Genomic DNA, 17589 nt, shown 5'->3' on the forward strand with positions numbered 1-17589 from the left:
TGCTGTTTATAGACAAAGTATATTTGGGCGAGTGATTGGTGATGTAATAAGGAATGTAGACCTTCCCATCAGTAAACTTGCCCCACATGCAGCCTCGGCTGGTGCAGGGGTCAGCGTTCCTTTCAGCCTCGCTGTCCATGGCGATGTCTCCTCCAGTCAGGATGGGTTCATCTTTGGAACGGACTGAAACACATCAAACAGCCAGTTTAAAACCTGTTGAGCTGCTACTGATAATATTTAGAAGAAGAAGAAGAGCATTGGGACTGCAGCAGCTCACACTCACTCAGATTACTGTTGGCTCTTTCCAGAAGTTCAGAGACAGAAAACTCTACTAAGTTCTCCTCTGCAAGGTCCTCTGCTCAGTGACATCAACAACACCATTTCACTTTGATACATTAGTTACAATACTGGACAATACAATATTAATACAATTAGAATAGATTACATACCTGCCTGCAGGTTCAGGGTGGGATTAGAGAAGAAAAAAACAAACATGTATTAGAAATTAATAGAAACACGTGACATGAAATAACAGCTAAAAGCTAATAAAACTCTTCAGCCAAAGAACCAAATACTGAGTCTTAAAGTGACACATTAAAACTGTCTGAGTTATAAAGAAAACAAGCTGAGATACATGTTTTAGCTTATACAGTATCATGTAAACACAGAAATATATCCACATGGTCGAATCACCAACTGCTGCTCCTGGACCCTCCTGTGGTCAGCCCCAGACCACCAGTTTAAGATCCTATTCATTAATTTTTTGCAAATTTATCTTCGTTTGGTTTTTGAAAAGGTTTATTTTTTTAATTACAGCTTTAGTTTCTTTAAAATGGTTTTGTTCAGTCATGGAGTAACAGGTCAAAACAGCAGGGTTTTAATTGCTGAAAGCATGGAAACCTGATCACTGTAATCTCAAAAATGCTAAATAATATTTGTTAAATATTGTTTAAAAATTAAATTATTAATTTCAATCATGTAAAGAATCATCAACACAGTTATCAGGACTTGATCAGCTCTTCAAGTTTCTGATCCTGCTGCTGGCAGCAGCTAGAAGCTGTGCAGATTTATTTCCTTCACATTAGTTTCATCATTGTTTTCGCCTCATTTATTTCCTCATGTGTTCCTCATGTCATCATGTATTGATGCAGCAGGAAAGTCAATCTGTGTCTGATCCATTGTTGTCCGTCTGTTTAAATACCTACGTGTATTGCCATGATTTGGTCAAATAATTAAACAATTTAATCCATCATTTCTCTGCTTAGTTAATTCTGATAAATATTATGACTAAGCATTATGACATGTATTTTTTTAAATATATTAATATACACAATAATAATCTTTCACATTGTAATCCTTTTATTTGTTACCTTTTGCATGTTTGTGCACTGCTCCGCGTCCTGTGTGTGTAACAAGCAGAGTGCATGTTGTGCACCCGTCTGTGTAGGTGCATATTACTGTCCTGATAATGCGCCCTTAAAATACAGTGAAACACTGCGCCACTGACTTTAGACCAGGTTTTTTTTTGGTCAATAGTGCAATCACTCTCTGCTGCCTCAAGATAGCAATGCACTGTCAATGCGCCTGACCACACCTTACTTTTAGACTAACACGCCTATGGGCGCACTGATGGGCACAAGTGCAATTGCTATTTTAACAATGTGGGCACTGGAAGGGAAAATGACCACTGCGTTGGTCTTAAAATAACAAAGACACTTGCACTGCGTTTGGCGCCACTTTGGCCCAAAGAATCATGGAAATACGGTGGGAAATGCACACTTGTACAAAATCACTTTGTTGGCATGCAGAGTTATGTCTGATATTGGAGCTTGCCACAGTTTTGCAGCTGTGTAAATACTGTGGGAATTCATGCTTTTTCAAAGTGTGGTGGGGGAATAAGGCAGCAGGACATTTGCACAGCAAAGCTGTTGAATAAAATTAATTCTAATCTAATAATCAGGGTTAAGGTGAAAGTTGAACCAAAAAGGTAAGTTTAGGTGGGAAAAACAGGTAAGAAATTGGTTTTATACAGATGATATTCAAAATCACCTTACTTATTTCAGTTTTTCTTTAATATATTGAATGTCAATATATCAGTCTCAGGAATCTCCTGCATATCATGCAGTACATGGAGTCAGAAAGATAAAGAATCTATGCATTTATATACTGCTATAAGCTCAAGGATGCCAGGAGATGCCACAGTCATGATGTTATGTTATGAGAGAAATGGAATATAATATAGTACTAATTAGCAAACAGATTGCTTTTAATGGAAACTTTCATTATTGTTGTTCCTTTAAGAAAAAAGCTATTTGCTGGCTATACTCTCTATTTAAGGTACAAACTGAACTTTGTGATGTGTATTAAATACTATGAATACAGGCCAAAATACCAAAAGCCTGCATTTATTTCCAAAGCAGTAATATTTATTAGCTGGAGGAAAGACAGTCTGTCTGATTCAAAGAATCTGTCCTCTTCATTTACTTGGCCTGATGATAAATCAGGTCATTGTATAATTTCCACTCACATCAACCAAAAGAACATACCTGATATGACATCTAGTTTAGAGACTTGCCTGCAGATGAACCTGGAACAAATATGGATTACAGAAAACCATCATGCAACACTATCACCTCTTACATCAATAGATGTGTCAACACTGAGCCACATTTCCTGTTTAGAAATGTCCCTTTTGCATGCAATGTGATGAGAACTTGTATGTACGTAAGAAGTTGTTGCGTATGTACAATAATGACATATACCCCAGTGGATCTTTGAAACCTGAACTGAGAATATGAACGGTTGTGTTTTATAGTAATATTTATGTGAGCACTGTTTCTGTGACAAAGAGCTATACATTCAAAATGGGAGATCCTCTGGTCATTTGAAGTATTTATTCTTACTTTTTTGTACTTTGTAAATGCATACCGAGGTACCTGTAATAAAACATAAATCAAAATGTTAATTCAATATCTTTCTTTCACTGACTTTAACACAGTTCATGTTTGTTTTGCAAAATGTTGTTGAATTAACATATGAACCAGTTGTTCTTTGTTTGTTTTGCAAAATGTTGTTGAATTAACATATGAACCAGTTGTTCTTTGTTTGTTTTGCAAAATGTTGTTGAATTAACATATGAACCACTTGTTCTTTGTTTGTTTAAAAAAACATTGATTGTCACATTCCCCTGTAAAATATTCCTTTTGCCACAGTTATTTTTTTTTTACCATACACCATAATCATAAAATGCATCAAGATTATTGTATGTTAGGATCACAACCCCCCTTACAAACCACCACCACCACCACCCACCCCAACACACACGCACACACACACACACACACATCAATACTCTTTGACTCTCACCAAGCTGGGGGTTATCTAAACCCTGCATCACCACCACAAGTACCAAGGCCAAAGAGAGGGAAAGGAAAGGGAAAAGAGCTTGTGGCTACCCTAACTGGACCTTTGTCAAAACCGTAACAAGACCCAGAGAATATGAATCTATGCATTTATATACTTCCACAAGCTCAACGATGCCAGGCAATGCCACATTCATGATGTTATGCTATGAGAGAAATGGAATACAATATAGTACTTAATTTGCAAACAGATTGCATTTAATGGAAACTTTCATTATTGTTGTTCCTTGAAGAAAAAGCTATTTGCTGGCTATACGCTCTATTTCAGATACAAACTGGACTTTGCAATGTGTATTAAATACTATGAATACAGGCCTAAATACCAAAAGCCTGCATTTATGAAGACCAAGTAAGAATTCTTTTCTTCTTCACTACGAATGCAAGTGGAGTCCATTAACAGTTCATTACATGATATGAATGTTGATACATATGTCCAATCTCAGATTCCTCTTAATCATTGTTCCTCTTCTTGCAAGGTTTTGCAAGATTCTGTGTAAACCAAACACACAGCGCAACCGTGCCCACAATTAGAGAAGTCGTATAACAACACATTGTCTTGCAACTGTGCACCTCTGATTTTAGCCACAGAGGGGTTGTGTAAATGTGAATGCAATAACATTAACATGAGGATGTATCTTACGCTCATGTTATGCGTACTGCTGTGCAGCTGCTTTGTGTAGCTCAGTTTGGTTGTGTTACATGCTACAGGCCCTCCATACTCCAAGAGCTTGTTCATTGATAGAGTCATAGTAACTAAAATAAAGTATTATAGAAATAACCTCCTAATAAAAATATTAAAAATATTTTTACATTTGACATTGTAATTCTTAGATGAAACTGTGTGTTTTGTTTAATTTAGTTTCAGTGCAACACCATATAAATCATTGAACGATGTCAGATGAGTAGCTTATGAATTATTCATCATCCAGATTGTTAGATCACTAAATTCATAAATGACTAAATAAAACTGAGGCTTTTATTGTAAATTTTCTCACCTTCACTATTCATAGACAACTGTTGTTTGGTTGTGCAGACTAGAACTGATTCTCAATGTTATGGATAATCATCTGAAACGATCATAAATGAAAACAATACGTTTAAAATTGGCGTCTTTTAATTATTAAAAGCTATGCAGTCCAAACACAAGTGTTTCTGTTATCTAACATCCTGTTCATTTGAAAGGCGTTATGAGCTATTAATGGGCTTTTTATATATATTCTCAAGATCAATATTGATTTTCCAAACAGTGAGATATGTCCTGTCAGAACCTCCTGTGGTTCTATCACTACCACTGCATTTCAAAAACATTTAAAAATATTTGATAATTTTAGTGGAGATAAAGTGATACCCACATACAGTATGTCCTGTGGTGAAGAGCATCCATGAGGAACATTGTTTTCGTTCTACCACTTTTACTTAAGTTATGAAGATTTTACATACAGAACACATGATCAATATAGTAACAAAACAACAGCTACAACATTAAAATGCTGCTTACATGTTAATGCATCAATAATATAATACATGATACCACTGACAGGGGCTCTTTGGCCTAATGACAACATTTGCTTTTAATACTTTTAAGTACGTTTTGCTCATAATACGTTCTTGCTTTTACTGATATAACTTTTGTATTGCATGACTTTTTCTTGTAATGGACTATTTTCTCAGTAAAGGAGCTAAGTATTTCCTGTACCACTACAGATCATTTACAGTTAAAAGCTGTATACTTTTTCTGCTTGGAAATGAGACAGCAGAATACAAAACAAGCCCACATCTTACACAAAACCACAGCCTGATTTCAACAATAATAACCACTTCCACTTGAGCTGAATTTGTCAGTAAGTCTCTGTTGAGCAGTGGTGGAATGTACATGTACATTTACTCAAGTACTGTACAATTCTGAGGCACTTGTACTTAACTCAAGTATAAGCCACTTTACACATATAACCCACTCCAAATATTGTACATTTTACTCCACTACATTCATTTGACAGCTTTAAAAAAAAAAAAACAAATGATAAACTTTATAAAATAAAATGCATTGTTAAAGATAAAATCAGTGTTTCCCAACCTTTTTGGCATGTTACCCCTTATTAAAAAAGTGGTATGTATTTGTGGTGCCTAGCAGTGCCACTAAAGAGATATTTTCTCTCTAAACATCTCAGATTATTTTGTTTAATTCATTGTTGAGGCACTAACAAGTTAAACTCTCTAATATTTTAACAGAAAATGAAAAGATTAGAGAAAAGAAAACTTATCTTTGTTCCTATCCCAATTTTCTGCAAAACCCTAACCCTTTTAATACTTTAAGTAACTTAAACTGACAATATGTATTTACCTTTACTTAAGTAGGATTTTAAAAGCAGGACTTTTACTTGTAATGGAGTATTTTACACTGTTGTGTTGGATCTGAGTACTTCTTGCATTACTGTTATTGAGCAACATGCCATATTTGGATGAGAGGTAGTTGGCTCTCCACCAATATAAGGTTGAGATCTTCTGTCTCTCTGGGTGTCTTCTTGGTCTGTTGTTGCTGTCCTGTAACCAGCCATGATCCTCCAGACTGCTGTGCTCAGCGTCCTCCTCTGCTCTGCCCAGAGTTTCACTGTACAGGTAAGCATCAACAGACACCTTTATATTAATATGGTCAGAAAGAGAATGTTTCTAAAAGATAATTGGTGAATTGCAAAAAAAAAAAAAAGAAAACAAAAAGGATTTTGTCTTTCATTTTATACTTTTAGTTTTTACATTGTATTCCATTGTGGTTCCACAAAGAAATGCATATGTTCATCCAATAGCAGCCTCTGAAATTGAAGTCTGCAGGAATTCAACTGACTATCTGAATTTACACAGAAGATAATATTTAATTAAGACGAGATCACAGAGGCATCATATCAATTCAATTGCATTTAACAAACCTTTTTAATTCTGCATCCTATCACAGGCTTCATTCGAAAAGAGTGATGAATCCTCTGGTAAGACATGCCTACATTTCATAAAGTAAAATGTATTTGCTTGATGTAAATATATAGTGTTAATGTAAATATATAGCAATTAATTAAGTTAAATCAAATTACATGAACTAACTGTTTCTATTCCACAGGCAACACCATTGAGGATGATGATTTCAGTGTCTCCACACTGTTAGAGAAGGCAAATGCCAATCTGGGTATGTTCATCTCCACTGCAGCTGATTTGTGTTATGAAGTACAGATTTAGTAAAATATGATAAAACCTCATCTTTGGTGAAATTATCATTCCAGCAGCAAATGCAAAGAACAAGACAATCATTTTACATCTAAACTGAGATTACATAATGCAAGCATTACAGTATATTAGCCTTAAAATATTTGAAACCGTCAGTGGATAAGGAGAGTTTATGCTTGAGTAAAAAGATGAAAACTTTTCCTCAACCATAATCATGTCATTTTACAGGAAAGGACCTTGATGAACCTCTGGTGATGTTTGGAGACATAGCAGTGCCAACGGGTCTAGGGAACGCTGACCCCTGCACCGCACGAGGCTGCCTGTGGCCTAAAGCCAGTGATGGCAACGTCTACGTACCTTACCGCATTTCCAACCAGTACTGTAAGTCTCACTAACCATCTAGCTTTTGAAGGCATTACTTTGGTTTTGTGAAAGATGGAAGAGCAAAATATAACGCACCCTTGCTCAGTTCAGTACACTCAGGGGTTTTGCTGCTACGGCCTTAATTCTCTTGGCATGACCGTTAGCTTAAACGCTTAGCTTAAATGATTGATGTATATGTAAAACAGACATTATTGAGTGAGTTTGCAGACTATTGCTATTCTCTAGTGCTACTCATCCGCTATGTTTTAGCATGTGTCAGATCAATATTCAAATACAATGTGCCATAATCTCTAATGGCTAGAGGTGTTGCACAAATCTTAAACAACAAATCTTTAAACTGAAGCTACTGAACTCAATAATAACTACCAACAAACTGGACATACAACTGAACCAAAGACAGTCATCGGTGCTGAACAACATGTCGATATGTGGTGCATTTGAACGATGATCCGTTCACTTACTTTTGTATGTACTGAATTGCATTTACATAGTTAGTGACTACAAATCTTTGAACTGAACGAAATGATTCAGATTAGCAAAGTGATTTCTTATTTACATCTCTAGTAGTTGCCCCATTTTTACTACAGTGGGTACTGTTCAGCAAAAGTTACACAGTCCCCTTTTAAAACAGTGGCAGAACGAATCACTTTCTGCCCATCAAGATTAAGACAATAAAACCAACTACACAGATAATAAGTGTTTGTTTTTTTTTTTTCTGTTAAGCCCGCAGAGAGAGAGACGTCATCATTCGAGGTCTGCGGTCGTTTGCTCAGTCCACCTGCGTCCGCTTCACCCCCGTGAATAGACAGAGGGACTTTGTGGACATCCAGTCTCGCTCAGGGTATGGACCACACAATGCACTATACCACATTCACATGCCTGAATGCACTCAGAGACCCTGTTTACACCTATGGTCTTACACCAGAGTCAACAAACATGGTGTGTCTAAGGACACGATGTGGGATATTCTTGAGGGAATGCTAAGGCTCTTTTATGGTTTGATAGTTTTATCAACTGCTCTGTTTCAGGTGTTACTCATTTGTCGGGCGTCGTGGTAACAGCCAGATAGTGTCACTGAGTCGCCAGGGGTGTGTTTTCCACCAGATCGTCCAACATGAGCTGCTCCACGCCTTGGGCTTCAACCATGAACAGACTCGCTCTGACAGGGACCGGCATGTTCGAATCCTCCTCCAGAACGTCATTCGTGGTGGGTTACGTTACAATCAAAGTCTTGACCGACAATTTGAAAAAGATTTTCATTATGTAGAATATGACTATGACTTTAATAATGCTTTTCCAAAAAAAAAAAAAAAAAACAGGGTACTGCAATTAATACAGCTGACCTTTACTACCTACAAATAAATGACTCAACCTCATGAATGAGCAACCATTTGTAGAGAAATAGTGACATATGTAGTTCCTGCAGATATAGCTATTCATGCTTTTCACTTACTGCACTTTTCAGCCATTTTGACTGTCAAACTGTAATCAAACAGATATCAAATATGAATGACTTGTGTGATTCCCCTGCAGGACAGGAGCACAACTTCAGGAGGATTCGGACAAATAACCTTGGCACTCCCTATGACTACAGCTCTGTCATGCACTATGGAAGGTAGGTCTCATAGTTCACTCACTGAACAGTATAATGATGCAAATCATTAATATTAAGTCATGTAATTATAGCATGACAAACCATTTTTAAAGGACAGGTTGACATTTTTTCAAGTCTGTATTAAAACAATAGTCACATACCCATATGTATGTTGCAAGAGTTACTGGACATTTTCCTTCATTCTTACTCTCCTTACTAGCCATGAAGAGATCCCCTCCTACTGCAATTCCAATGAAAGAGCTGAGGGAAAATACACAAATATATATATACACTTACAATAATTTACTTCAAAATTTTGTACTAAAATGACTACAAATTTGGAAGCTTGCTACTCCATTGATTTGTCCATCAGACTGTTGAAGCCTCTTGTTAGCTTCAGATGAACTTTAAAATGCATTTACGCAGGGAGCAAGGCCTGAGGATTTTGTACCTCATCACTTGCATTATATATTATTATATCACCTTAGAGGGGGATCTCTTCATGGCCAGTATGGACAAGAGGAATGATTGCAGCATGCAAATATTTCCATTTCTATGTACATATGGGCATGTGAATATTGTTTTAAGACAGGCTTGAAAAAAAAAGTGAACTCGACCTTTAAGTGCCTGCTAAAACTTTTGCTACTGCTCCAATGCCGTTTTAAAAAACTTAAAATTAAAAAAAAAAAAAATTAAAATTAAATTAAAGATATTATCAACTTAATTCATTTTTTGGCCAATGGAGGCAGCACAACAAGCTGTAAAAACAAATGACATAAGATCACCTTGTGAAGTTGTTGTGGTGAACATGATGAACACACATCCAGCAGACATCGGCATTTGGATGTCCAATACTCTGTACTTAACTCTGGTTTGGACTCTCCAACTTATGAGAGAAATATTGCATCCTGCTCTTCAACAGCTAAATATGTTCAATGTTCACCAGCTAGACTAGCTGATGAAGAGCTTACATTAATCAAGTAGACACAGCACTTAACCAAATGAATGCTAATAGTGCTCTATGTCTGCTAGATGTGTGTATAGACATGTTCGTCAGACCAACTTTATAAAGTGATGATATGTCAGATTACGTTATATTATTATGTTTTCAGCTTGTTGTTGAGTTTTCTGCCCCCAAGTGGTGAAAAGATTCTGAATGCACCTCCCATACTGTACATCAGTAGTCACTCAGCTCTACAGGAATGAACTAGTGGTTCCTATTGAACAAGATCTGAGCAGTTATGAAAACAGAAAATTGTTATAGGTGTGCATTTTAAACTCATCTTCACTACTGTTTGTTGCCACACAGGTATGCCTTCTCTAGGAACAGGGAGCCAACCATTGTTCCCATCCCCAACAGCAATGTAGCCATTGGCAGGGCTGTCCAGATGAGTCGTGTTGACATCCTGCGGGTGAACCGTCTTTATCGCTGCAGTAGGTAACTTTTGCCCAATTTAGCCTGTTACTACTTAGTTTTCTATCTGTGTTCCTTCTGTATATTCCCTCTGAACTACAGACCTTCTCACCTTTCTACTCATCTTCACCTAGCCTACCCACCTACCAACTGTACTCTCATCACACTACTGTATCTATCTCCCTACTGCCAAAATGGACAGACTAGTGAATAGACATATGCATGTTCACTTTGCAGCAGTACTTTTAAGAAATGAAGCAACTTTTTCAGATTTTGCTGTCTTTTTAAAATCAATTTCAGATTCAACCAGGCCTAACGTGGAACCTTTGGAAATAAACGAATTCCTCTAGAAAAGAAAGTAAGTGTCTGTGCACACCATCATCAATGAGATATAAAGTAAACATATTATTTTGTGGTCAGATGGAGGTTTTCATCTTTACTATTTACTGTACTTTGTTTTATTGGCAGCTTGTATTTTTTGACTCATTTTCTAATTTAAAAAATCTGCTCTAATGCATAACTATACTGTATTTCATGAAATCATAGAACTGTAGCCAAAGGACTTTAATGTTTTACTGGTTTTACTGTATGTATACGCCAGAGTGTGCGCACATATGCATGTTATCGTTATTTTGAACATCTTCAATTGTTTTTTCAACAGGAGGCAAATCATGCAGCTTCTCACCTACAAGCACCACCAGTAATGCATCTTCTGCTTCATGAATGTGCTTAATAAAATTCAGATTTGATTTAATTTAGCAAAAAAAAAAAAGATATTGATTTCATTAGCTTTAAAAGTATTGGCAACGCAGCTGTCCAGAGACAACAACACAAGTTTTACATATCTGTATGTGTATAACTGCTTGTGCACTTGATGGAATATTAATAATGAATAAAAATGCATTTTCAGATATCGCATATCATGTCAGCCTGTTTCTGTTTGATCCAAATGAGATACTTACCTGTAAAGATTCGACAAAAAAAATGTACATTGTTAATTAACAGGTGAAGATAGGACTATAACATTAAATCTAATATGTACATGATACAATGCAAAGTTATTTAATGTAATGTAGAAGCAGCACTGCTAGCAGCTGTGTTTTAGTACTGAGGCGGCAAACAGATATTGAATTCATTCCTTCATATTAATTGTTGGCGTATAACATCTGTTACATCAGTAATGCTGGCCAGACACTACAGATTTAACCTGATTTGAACCCCAAATTGGTCGCCCCCGACTAATTAAAGAATAAGGATGAATCTTCCCCAGATCTGCTGTCATTCAACGTTTAGTTTGAGGGTGTCAAGATACCTTATTTAATTAGATTTCCTCGGGTCAGAAATTTTGGTCTTGCAGTTTGAACAGTTCCTCTATCTGATTTCCCACATGACTGCTGTCAAAAGACCTTCTATAGACTGTAATCAACATGATTTTAATATTACTGAAGCAGAAATAAAACAGACCATCATGTTATCCACATCTTCCAGTCAGCTGCTACTCCATATTTTCCTCCTTGCTTTCAGTTCAAAGTAAAATTGCGCAAAGTCACACTGGTTTTCTCTTTTTTGTCAACATTGAGGACGCAGCCATCTTGTTAGAATAAAACTTGGTCGGAATTGTCAATGAACAAACCCGGCTGGGTGTTTAGTTTTCAGCACCCATGTTGTGACTGAATCTTTACATTTTGATCATAGAAGTCACATGACATTAGGCTGTGAAGAGAATGCAGTTTAAAAAGTGTAGTGTTAACACAACATTCAAAATGAATGAAAATGATGTGCAGCCGAACGTTATTGCAGTGAAACATAAACAGTGATAAAAGCTGAATTCAGATTTGTAATATAACCTATGCAGGTTATCAGCAGTGTTCACATTTTTAGTGATTTGTTGGCTTTGGACAGGCTGCAGTGAAGCTGTTGGATAAACACACACAGGTGTTAACACTGTAGCATATACTGTACTTGATAACCCTTTTTTTCTGGTAAGACTCAGTACGCTGAATATGTCTACTAACACACATGTGGGACATATGGAATTAAAAAAGACATGAAAAAAACAATAAATTGGTAAAAACATGTGAATCTGATATCATAGCAGTGTTAATTAACTCCTGTTGGCTAGAGCAACCAAAGCAACCTCCTCATAGTGTTGTGTGTCTTTGGAATCAAAATGCTGCTCAGGTCATTCTAAATTAATCAATCACCTTGCTAGTTTGCCAGCTAGGTAGGTAGCATGTGCAGCCTCATTAAGCTAAAGTCAATGTTGAGTTTCTGTATCTGTATAGCAGCAGCTAGACTGTTGACTCAGAATTACGTTGACATGGTTGTTGCGCAAGCTAACAGGATGGCTGGATCTGGCTGGAGTTGTTAAGCTTTCTATCTTAAGAAGAAGGCTGAAAGGTGAGGGGGAAGTGATAAGTCACAGTCATGAAAAAATGACACGAATTGCAGAAAAAACATCATTAGGCTACAAAATACAAACTTTTGAAAAAGGGCATTTTTTTACTTTAAAAAGAACTTCAAAGAAAATGAAAATCACTCCTATAAAACTGTTATCATGAAAATAATGATGAAATAATATTTTTTACAAATTAGTGTTCAATTTATATATTTCAAAAAGGTTTTTGTGTAATTATGTATTTGTAATAACCTTTTTAAAATAATATTGAACCCCTTGGGACTCCAGGAACGTTCTTATTCTGAAAAGGTATAGGTGCAGATAAAATAAAAAAAACACTTATAAAATATACTATCCTCTACAATAGCTGTGCAATAAATGGGCTAATACATTTGTGTAAAGAAAAGCTATTCAACTCTAACAACTGTAGCAATTTGTAGTGGTTTTGTAATAGACTGCATTAGAATAAAAAAAATGCTCCTCTATGTTTTCCATTGTCTTTTTCTATGAAGTGGACAGGTGTTGCTTTTATTTTGTTCACCTGTGCAGGTGTTTTACTCTAAGTTCATTATTATTATTAAAGCACAGACATATGATTTAATATAGAATTAATTAATATATAAAACACCAGAGATCAAATTAATGGTGTATGTAAATTACAATTTGTTAAACTTTTCAATCTTGAATGCAAACCATGGAAATAGAACATGTTTTTAACATATGAAATCCGTGTGTTCTGTACAGTATGATGGAAAGTGGAACAAGTGTCCTTTTCCCACCAATAACAGAATGGAGGTGTTTCTTTACATCATGTGACTGATAAGCCTGTGAGTTCAGCTGATTCTTTGGGTTTCTCTGTACTCAGATAAACCATATTTGGGCTTTCCCACTCAGTTGAACATGTATAAAAACCTGGAGCCAAACCTCAGCTGCACATATCAGATTCAAGGTGAGGTCAGCTGCAAATGTCTGCAGCAGAATGTAACAGAAACGTGTGCACTTTCCCTCAGTTTATTTAGATTTAGCTGTATGTTTTTTGGTTCAAATATTGTTCATTGCCCTGTTTCTTTCCTCTGAGTGGAAGCTGTAGCTGATTCCTGTCAGTGTCTCGTAGGTCTGTTAGGATGGCTCGTGTGTCTGTGTTCAGGTTCTCAGCTCTGGCTCTGCTGCTGCTGTCTGCCTGCTGTTGGGCTGACAATCAGGTAGGATCATACTGTAAGAGGAACAATTGACAATGACAACACAGTGTGATATTTGGTCCTTTGTCATACTGTATCATACTTCTAGATGTTATAAATTGCATGTTTAACCTTTGTCACAGTCACAAACATGAGATGCTCCCCATGTCATATCATGTATGAAGTCTATCATTTGCTCCATATTCACAATTCTAGGAAATTCATTTAAGCATTTATTCACACCTCAATTGAGTTTTTGCTTACCAATGAATAAAAATAGGTCATTTTTGTGGCACAAACCAGATTTACATATGCATGTACAGAAGGACAGAGGCTTTTTCACCAGCAACTGCAGGAAGTTTTCCTCACAGTTGGTGATTTGACCATGTGGATATATTTCTGTGTTTACATGATACTGTATAAGCTAAAACATGTATCTCAGCTTGTTTTCTTTATAACTCAGACAGTTTTAATGTGTCACTTTAAGACTCAGTATTTGGTTCTTTGGCTGAAGAGTTTTATTAGCTTTTAGCTGTTATTTCATGTCACGTGTTTCTATTAATTTCTAATACATGTTTGTTTTTTTCTTCTCTAATCCCACCCTGAACCTGCAGGCAGGTATGTAATCTATTCTAATTGTATTAATACTGTATTGTCCAGTATTGTAACTAATGTATCAAAGTGAAATGGTGTTGTTGATGTCACTGAGCAGAGGACCTTGCAGAGGAGAACTCAGTAGAGTTTTCTGTCTCTGAACTTCTGGAAAGAGCCAACAGTAATCTGAGTGAGTGTGAGCTGCTGCAGTCCCAATGCTCTTCTTCTTCTTCTAAATATTATCAGTAGCAGCTCAACAGGTTTTAAACTGGCTGTTTGATGTGTTTCAGTCCGTTCCCAAGATGAACCCATCCTGACTGGAGGAGACATCGCCATCGACAGCGAGGCCGAAAGGAACGCCGACCCCTGCACCAGCCGAGGCTGCATGTGGGGCAAGTTTACTGATGGGAAGGTCTACATTCCTTATTACATCACCAATCACTTCTGTAAGTGTCAGATATAGTATCAAATATATACTCAGACTCTTAAAGCATTCTGTAATGACTTTCTCTGGCTGTTAGCATTTTTCAGACTTTCTTTTTCAGATCCTCATCATGAGGTTTAGCTTTACTTTGTCGACTGGTCATACAGTAGATTATGTTGGCTAATGTTAGCAAAAAAACCCGACAATTTGCTGAATTTATAACTCCTCTCTCTCGTGTTCTCTTGTAACACTATGTTTTACCATTTACCATTATCCAGTAGTTGTTATTTGTGGCCACAGTGGTCATTGTTTAGCAAATGTCATTTAGCCTTGCTTTAACAGATGATGTCAGGAGATGCTTCTATTCGTTTTCACTGATCAGGAATTTATTTCCTCTGTGGCAGCAAAACACATGAACCATCTGAAACTCCTGTAAGTTAAACTGGACTCACTAAACAGTCTGAGGGATGACTAACTCTAAAACACTAGAAACCAGAAACTTACTAGCCTAGCAACAATGAGGCTACAAACAGAGTGTAATGTGTAAGTGTAAGAGTGTAGTGTAATGCAACACTCTCTGTAGGGGCTGCTGTTACACCAGTACTCTCTCCATTCAAAAAGAATATCTGCTGTTGTGAATATGTAATTGTCTTGAATATAATACAAATGTATTAATGTAATTTCTGGAATAGAAATACTGTCATATACTGGGGACAGTATGGTACAGTACTCTGTTTTTCTTGTGCTGTGAGACAGTAAAAAGCTAAATGATGTGTGGTGTCATCCTGCCAGCCTCTCGTGAGAAGGCCATCATCACCCGTGGACTGGAGTCCTTCTCTTCCTTCTCCTGCATCCGCTTCAGGCCCAGCAGAAGCACTGACCGTGACTGGCTGAGCATTGAGTCCCAGAACGGGTAGGAAACCGACACCAATGAACAGTTTGAGTTGAAAGCTTTTGCCAGTGCTCTTCAACTTTTCTCTGATCCTGTCCAGCTGCTACTCCTACGTTGGCCGTCGTGGTGGTAAGCAAGTGGTGTCTCTGGCCCGTAGTGGATGCCTTTACCATGGCACCGTCCAACACGAGCTGCTCCACGCTCTGGGATTCAACCATGAACAGACCCGCACTGACAGGGACAACCACATCAGAGTCCTGCTGCAAAACGTCCAGTCTGGTAATGGAGCTCTACACTCAAATAGATTCATTTTCACAAAAAGGCCACATATACACTGATAATGCAACCCTTTAGTCATACAAGAACGTTGATATTGGACAATTCTGAAAAACCCCAAATTATGTTTTGTGAGAACTTTTTTTTATTTAAATGTTTGTTTGTTTTATTGTTTATTTATTTTATTTAAAAATATTGGACAATCCTGAAAAACCCGAAATTACATTTAGTGTCAACTCTTTCTAATTAGTAAGTGTTAACATGCTTACATGCTAAACTAAGATGGTGAACATGGTAAACCGTCTTTTGCTAACATATCCACACATTTACTTAAGCAAAATGTTGAATGCAGAACTTTTACTCAATGGATTTTTTTACACTGTGGTTTTGTGGTGTGATGCAACCCTGTCTGATTTGAGACAAAAAAACAAAAAACCAGAATAAATGAAATGGTTCAAACTAGTGTTGAAAGATGTTTGACAAGACCAAGTTCCTCAAGTACTTTCTCGCATCTCCACAAAATATACTCATGGTTAAAAAAAAAAGAAGCTGTAAGTCTGTAAGTATGGTGACTTCCTGGTGCCTCCTAGTGGACAAATAGATCCTGAACAGCATAATGAATGGGGAAATACAACTTGTAAAGGGGTTTGACTGTGGTTTTCTGAATATGGAACTATCAACACTGAACTATTTAGCTCTGCAGCTAAATGGGATCCCTCTGCAGCAGCTGGACTCCTTTCTGAATTCAAACGAAACACAGATGAACTTGTGTGTTTCTTTTAGGAATGGAGCACAACTTCAGGAAGATTGCCACCCTCAACCAGGGCACTTCCTACGATTACAACTCTGTCATGCAGTACCACAGGTGAGAACAACTGGGTTTAACCATGAATATCCAGCACACACACACACATGTTCACTCTCTGTGTGTTGTGTGTGCAGGATGTGTTGTGGTTCAGTCTAACTGCTGTGTGTTGTGCCATAGGTACGCCTTCTCCAAGAACAACCAGCCCACCATGGTCCCCATCCCTAACTCCAACGTGAACTTTGGTAACGCTAAGGAGATGAGCAAAAATGACATCGCCAGACTCAACACGCTCTACAAGTGCTGTGAGTGTCCACCTGAGCACATTAAGAATATAACACACAGGCATATACACACTGATTGTCTATAGTATGTATTTCATTCTTTGCCATTAAGCTCAGTTTTAACCTGATCCCAACACTGTGCTGTTCACTGTTACAGAGGAAACTTGTTCACACATGCTGACAGAAAGATCAGAGAGAAGATTGTCTCCTCATCCTCGCTGCACAACAGAAGCTGCAGACCTGAACTCACCAGCACAACACTCAATCGTCATATAATAAACTTACTTTGACTACATTCTGTCATTGGATCCTTTTTGTGTGTTTTTCTTCCAAGTTAACTAAACTTAGCATTCATTTATGCATTTATTCAGAACAAACAGCAGTTTGCTTTTCTAGTATAATGTCATATGTAATGGTGACATTATAATGTCCCACAGTTTTAGACTAAATATTAATAGGAACTTAGATTAACTTGAAATTAGAAGGTCCTATGCAGGAATTGGCTGTGTTCTTCTTGATCACAGTCGTAATAATATAGTAACCCACACTGGGTGGACTTGTAGGATTCTGTTAGGGAAGCAAGTGAAAACAGGTCCAGTGCTAAAAGACAATATGGCAAACGGTGGGACATGTAGCCAGCGGGTATCAAGGGTTGGTTACCAACCAGAAAAGACTTTTTCAAAATCATTTAAGTTTTTTGTTTTTTTACCAAGG

The 17589-nt window shown here is 37.1% G+C and overlaps 2 protein-coding genes across 3 annotated transcripts; both read left to right on the forward strand.

Annotated features, from left to right (window-relative positions):
- The first annotated feature begins 5914 nt into the window (after window positions 1-5914).
- Window positions 5915-10942, forward strand: LOC137187846 (low choriolytic enzyme-like). 2 transcript variants are annotated; one of them, XM_067597082.1, is made up of 10 exons: window positions 5915-6038; window positions 6370-6400; window positions 6529-6594; window positions 6861-7013; window positions 7740-7857; window positions 8045-8223; window positions 8550-8631; window positions 9920-10048; window positions 10325-10382; window positions 10686-10942. In XM_067597082.1, exons 1-9 carry the CDS (start codon window positions 5976-5978, stop codon window positions 10338-10340), a joined length of 837 nt encoding a protein of 278 aa, XP_067453183.1. In that variant the 5' UTR covers window positions 5915-5975; the 3' UTR covers window positions 10341-10382; window positions 10686-10942. The 2 variants fall into 2 exon arrangements, with proteins under 2 accessions (XP_067453183.1, XP_067453175.1); XM_067597074.1 differs by having other exon boundaries at window positions 9920-10044.
- A 2429-nt stretch (window positions 10943-13371) lies between these two features.
- Window positions 13372-17170, forward strand: LOC137187857 (hatching enzyme 1.2-like). The gene is made up of 8 exons (XM_067597096.1): window positions 13372-13624; window positions 14309-14384; window positions 14485-14640; window positions 15411-15531; window positions 15611-15789; window positions 16570-16651; window positions 16772-16896; window positions 17033-17170. Coding segments are annotated over exons 1-8 (819 nt in total). The 5' UTR covers window positions 13372-13546; the 3' UTR covers window positions 17035-17170.
- Window positions 17171-17589: the final 419 nt, after the last annotated feature.

This window comes from Thunnus thynnus, chromosome 1, assembly GCF_963924715.1.
Source record: "Thunnus thynnus chromosome 1, fThuThy2.1, whole genome shotgun sequence".
In the NCBI taxonomy this organism is placed as follows: domain Eukaryota; kingdom Metazoa; phylum Chordata; class Actinopteri; order Scombriformes; family Scombridae; genus Thunnus; species Thunnus thynnus.

Bases quoted from the DNA above. Each gene is read 5' to 3' on its own strand.
- LOC137187857 (XM_067597096.1), top strand. From the start codon at position 13,547: ATGGCTCGTGTGTCTGTGTTCAGGTTCTCAGCTCTGGCTCTGCTGCTG. The intron at 15,532-15,610 runs GTAGGAAACCGA...GATCCTGTCCAG, and splicing joins AGCATTGAGTCCCAGAACGG to CTGCTACTCCTACGTTGGCC. The intron at 15,790-16,569 runs GTAATGGAGCTC...TGTTTCTTTTAG, and splicing joins GCTGCAAAACGTCCAGTCTG to GAATGGAGCACAACTTCAGG.
- LOC137187846 (XM_067597074.1), top strand. From the start codon at position 5,976: ATGATCCTCCAGACTGCTGTGCTCAGCGTCCTCCTCTGCTCTGCCCAG. The intron at 6,595-6,860 runs GTATGTTCATCT...GTCATTTTACAG, and splicing joins GAAGGCAAATGCCAATCTGG to GAAAGGACCTTGATGAACCT. The intron at 8,224-8,549 runs GTGGGTTACGTT...ATTCCCCTGCAG, and splicing joins CCTCCAGAACGTCATTCGTG to GACAGGAGCACAACTTCAGG.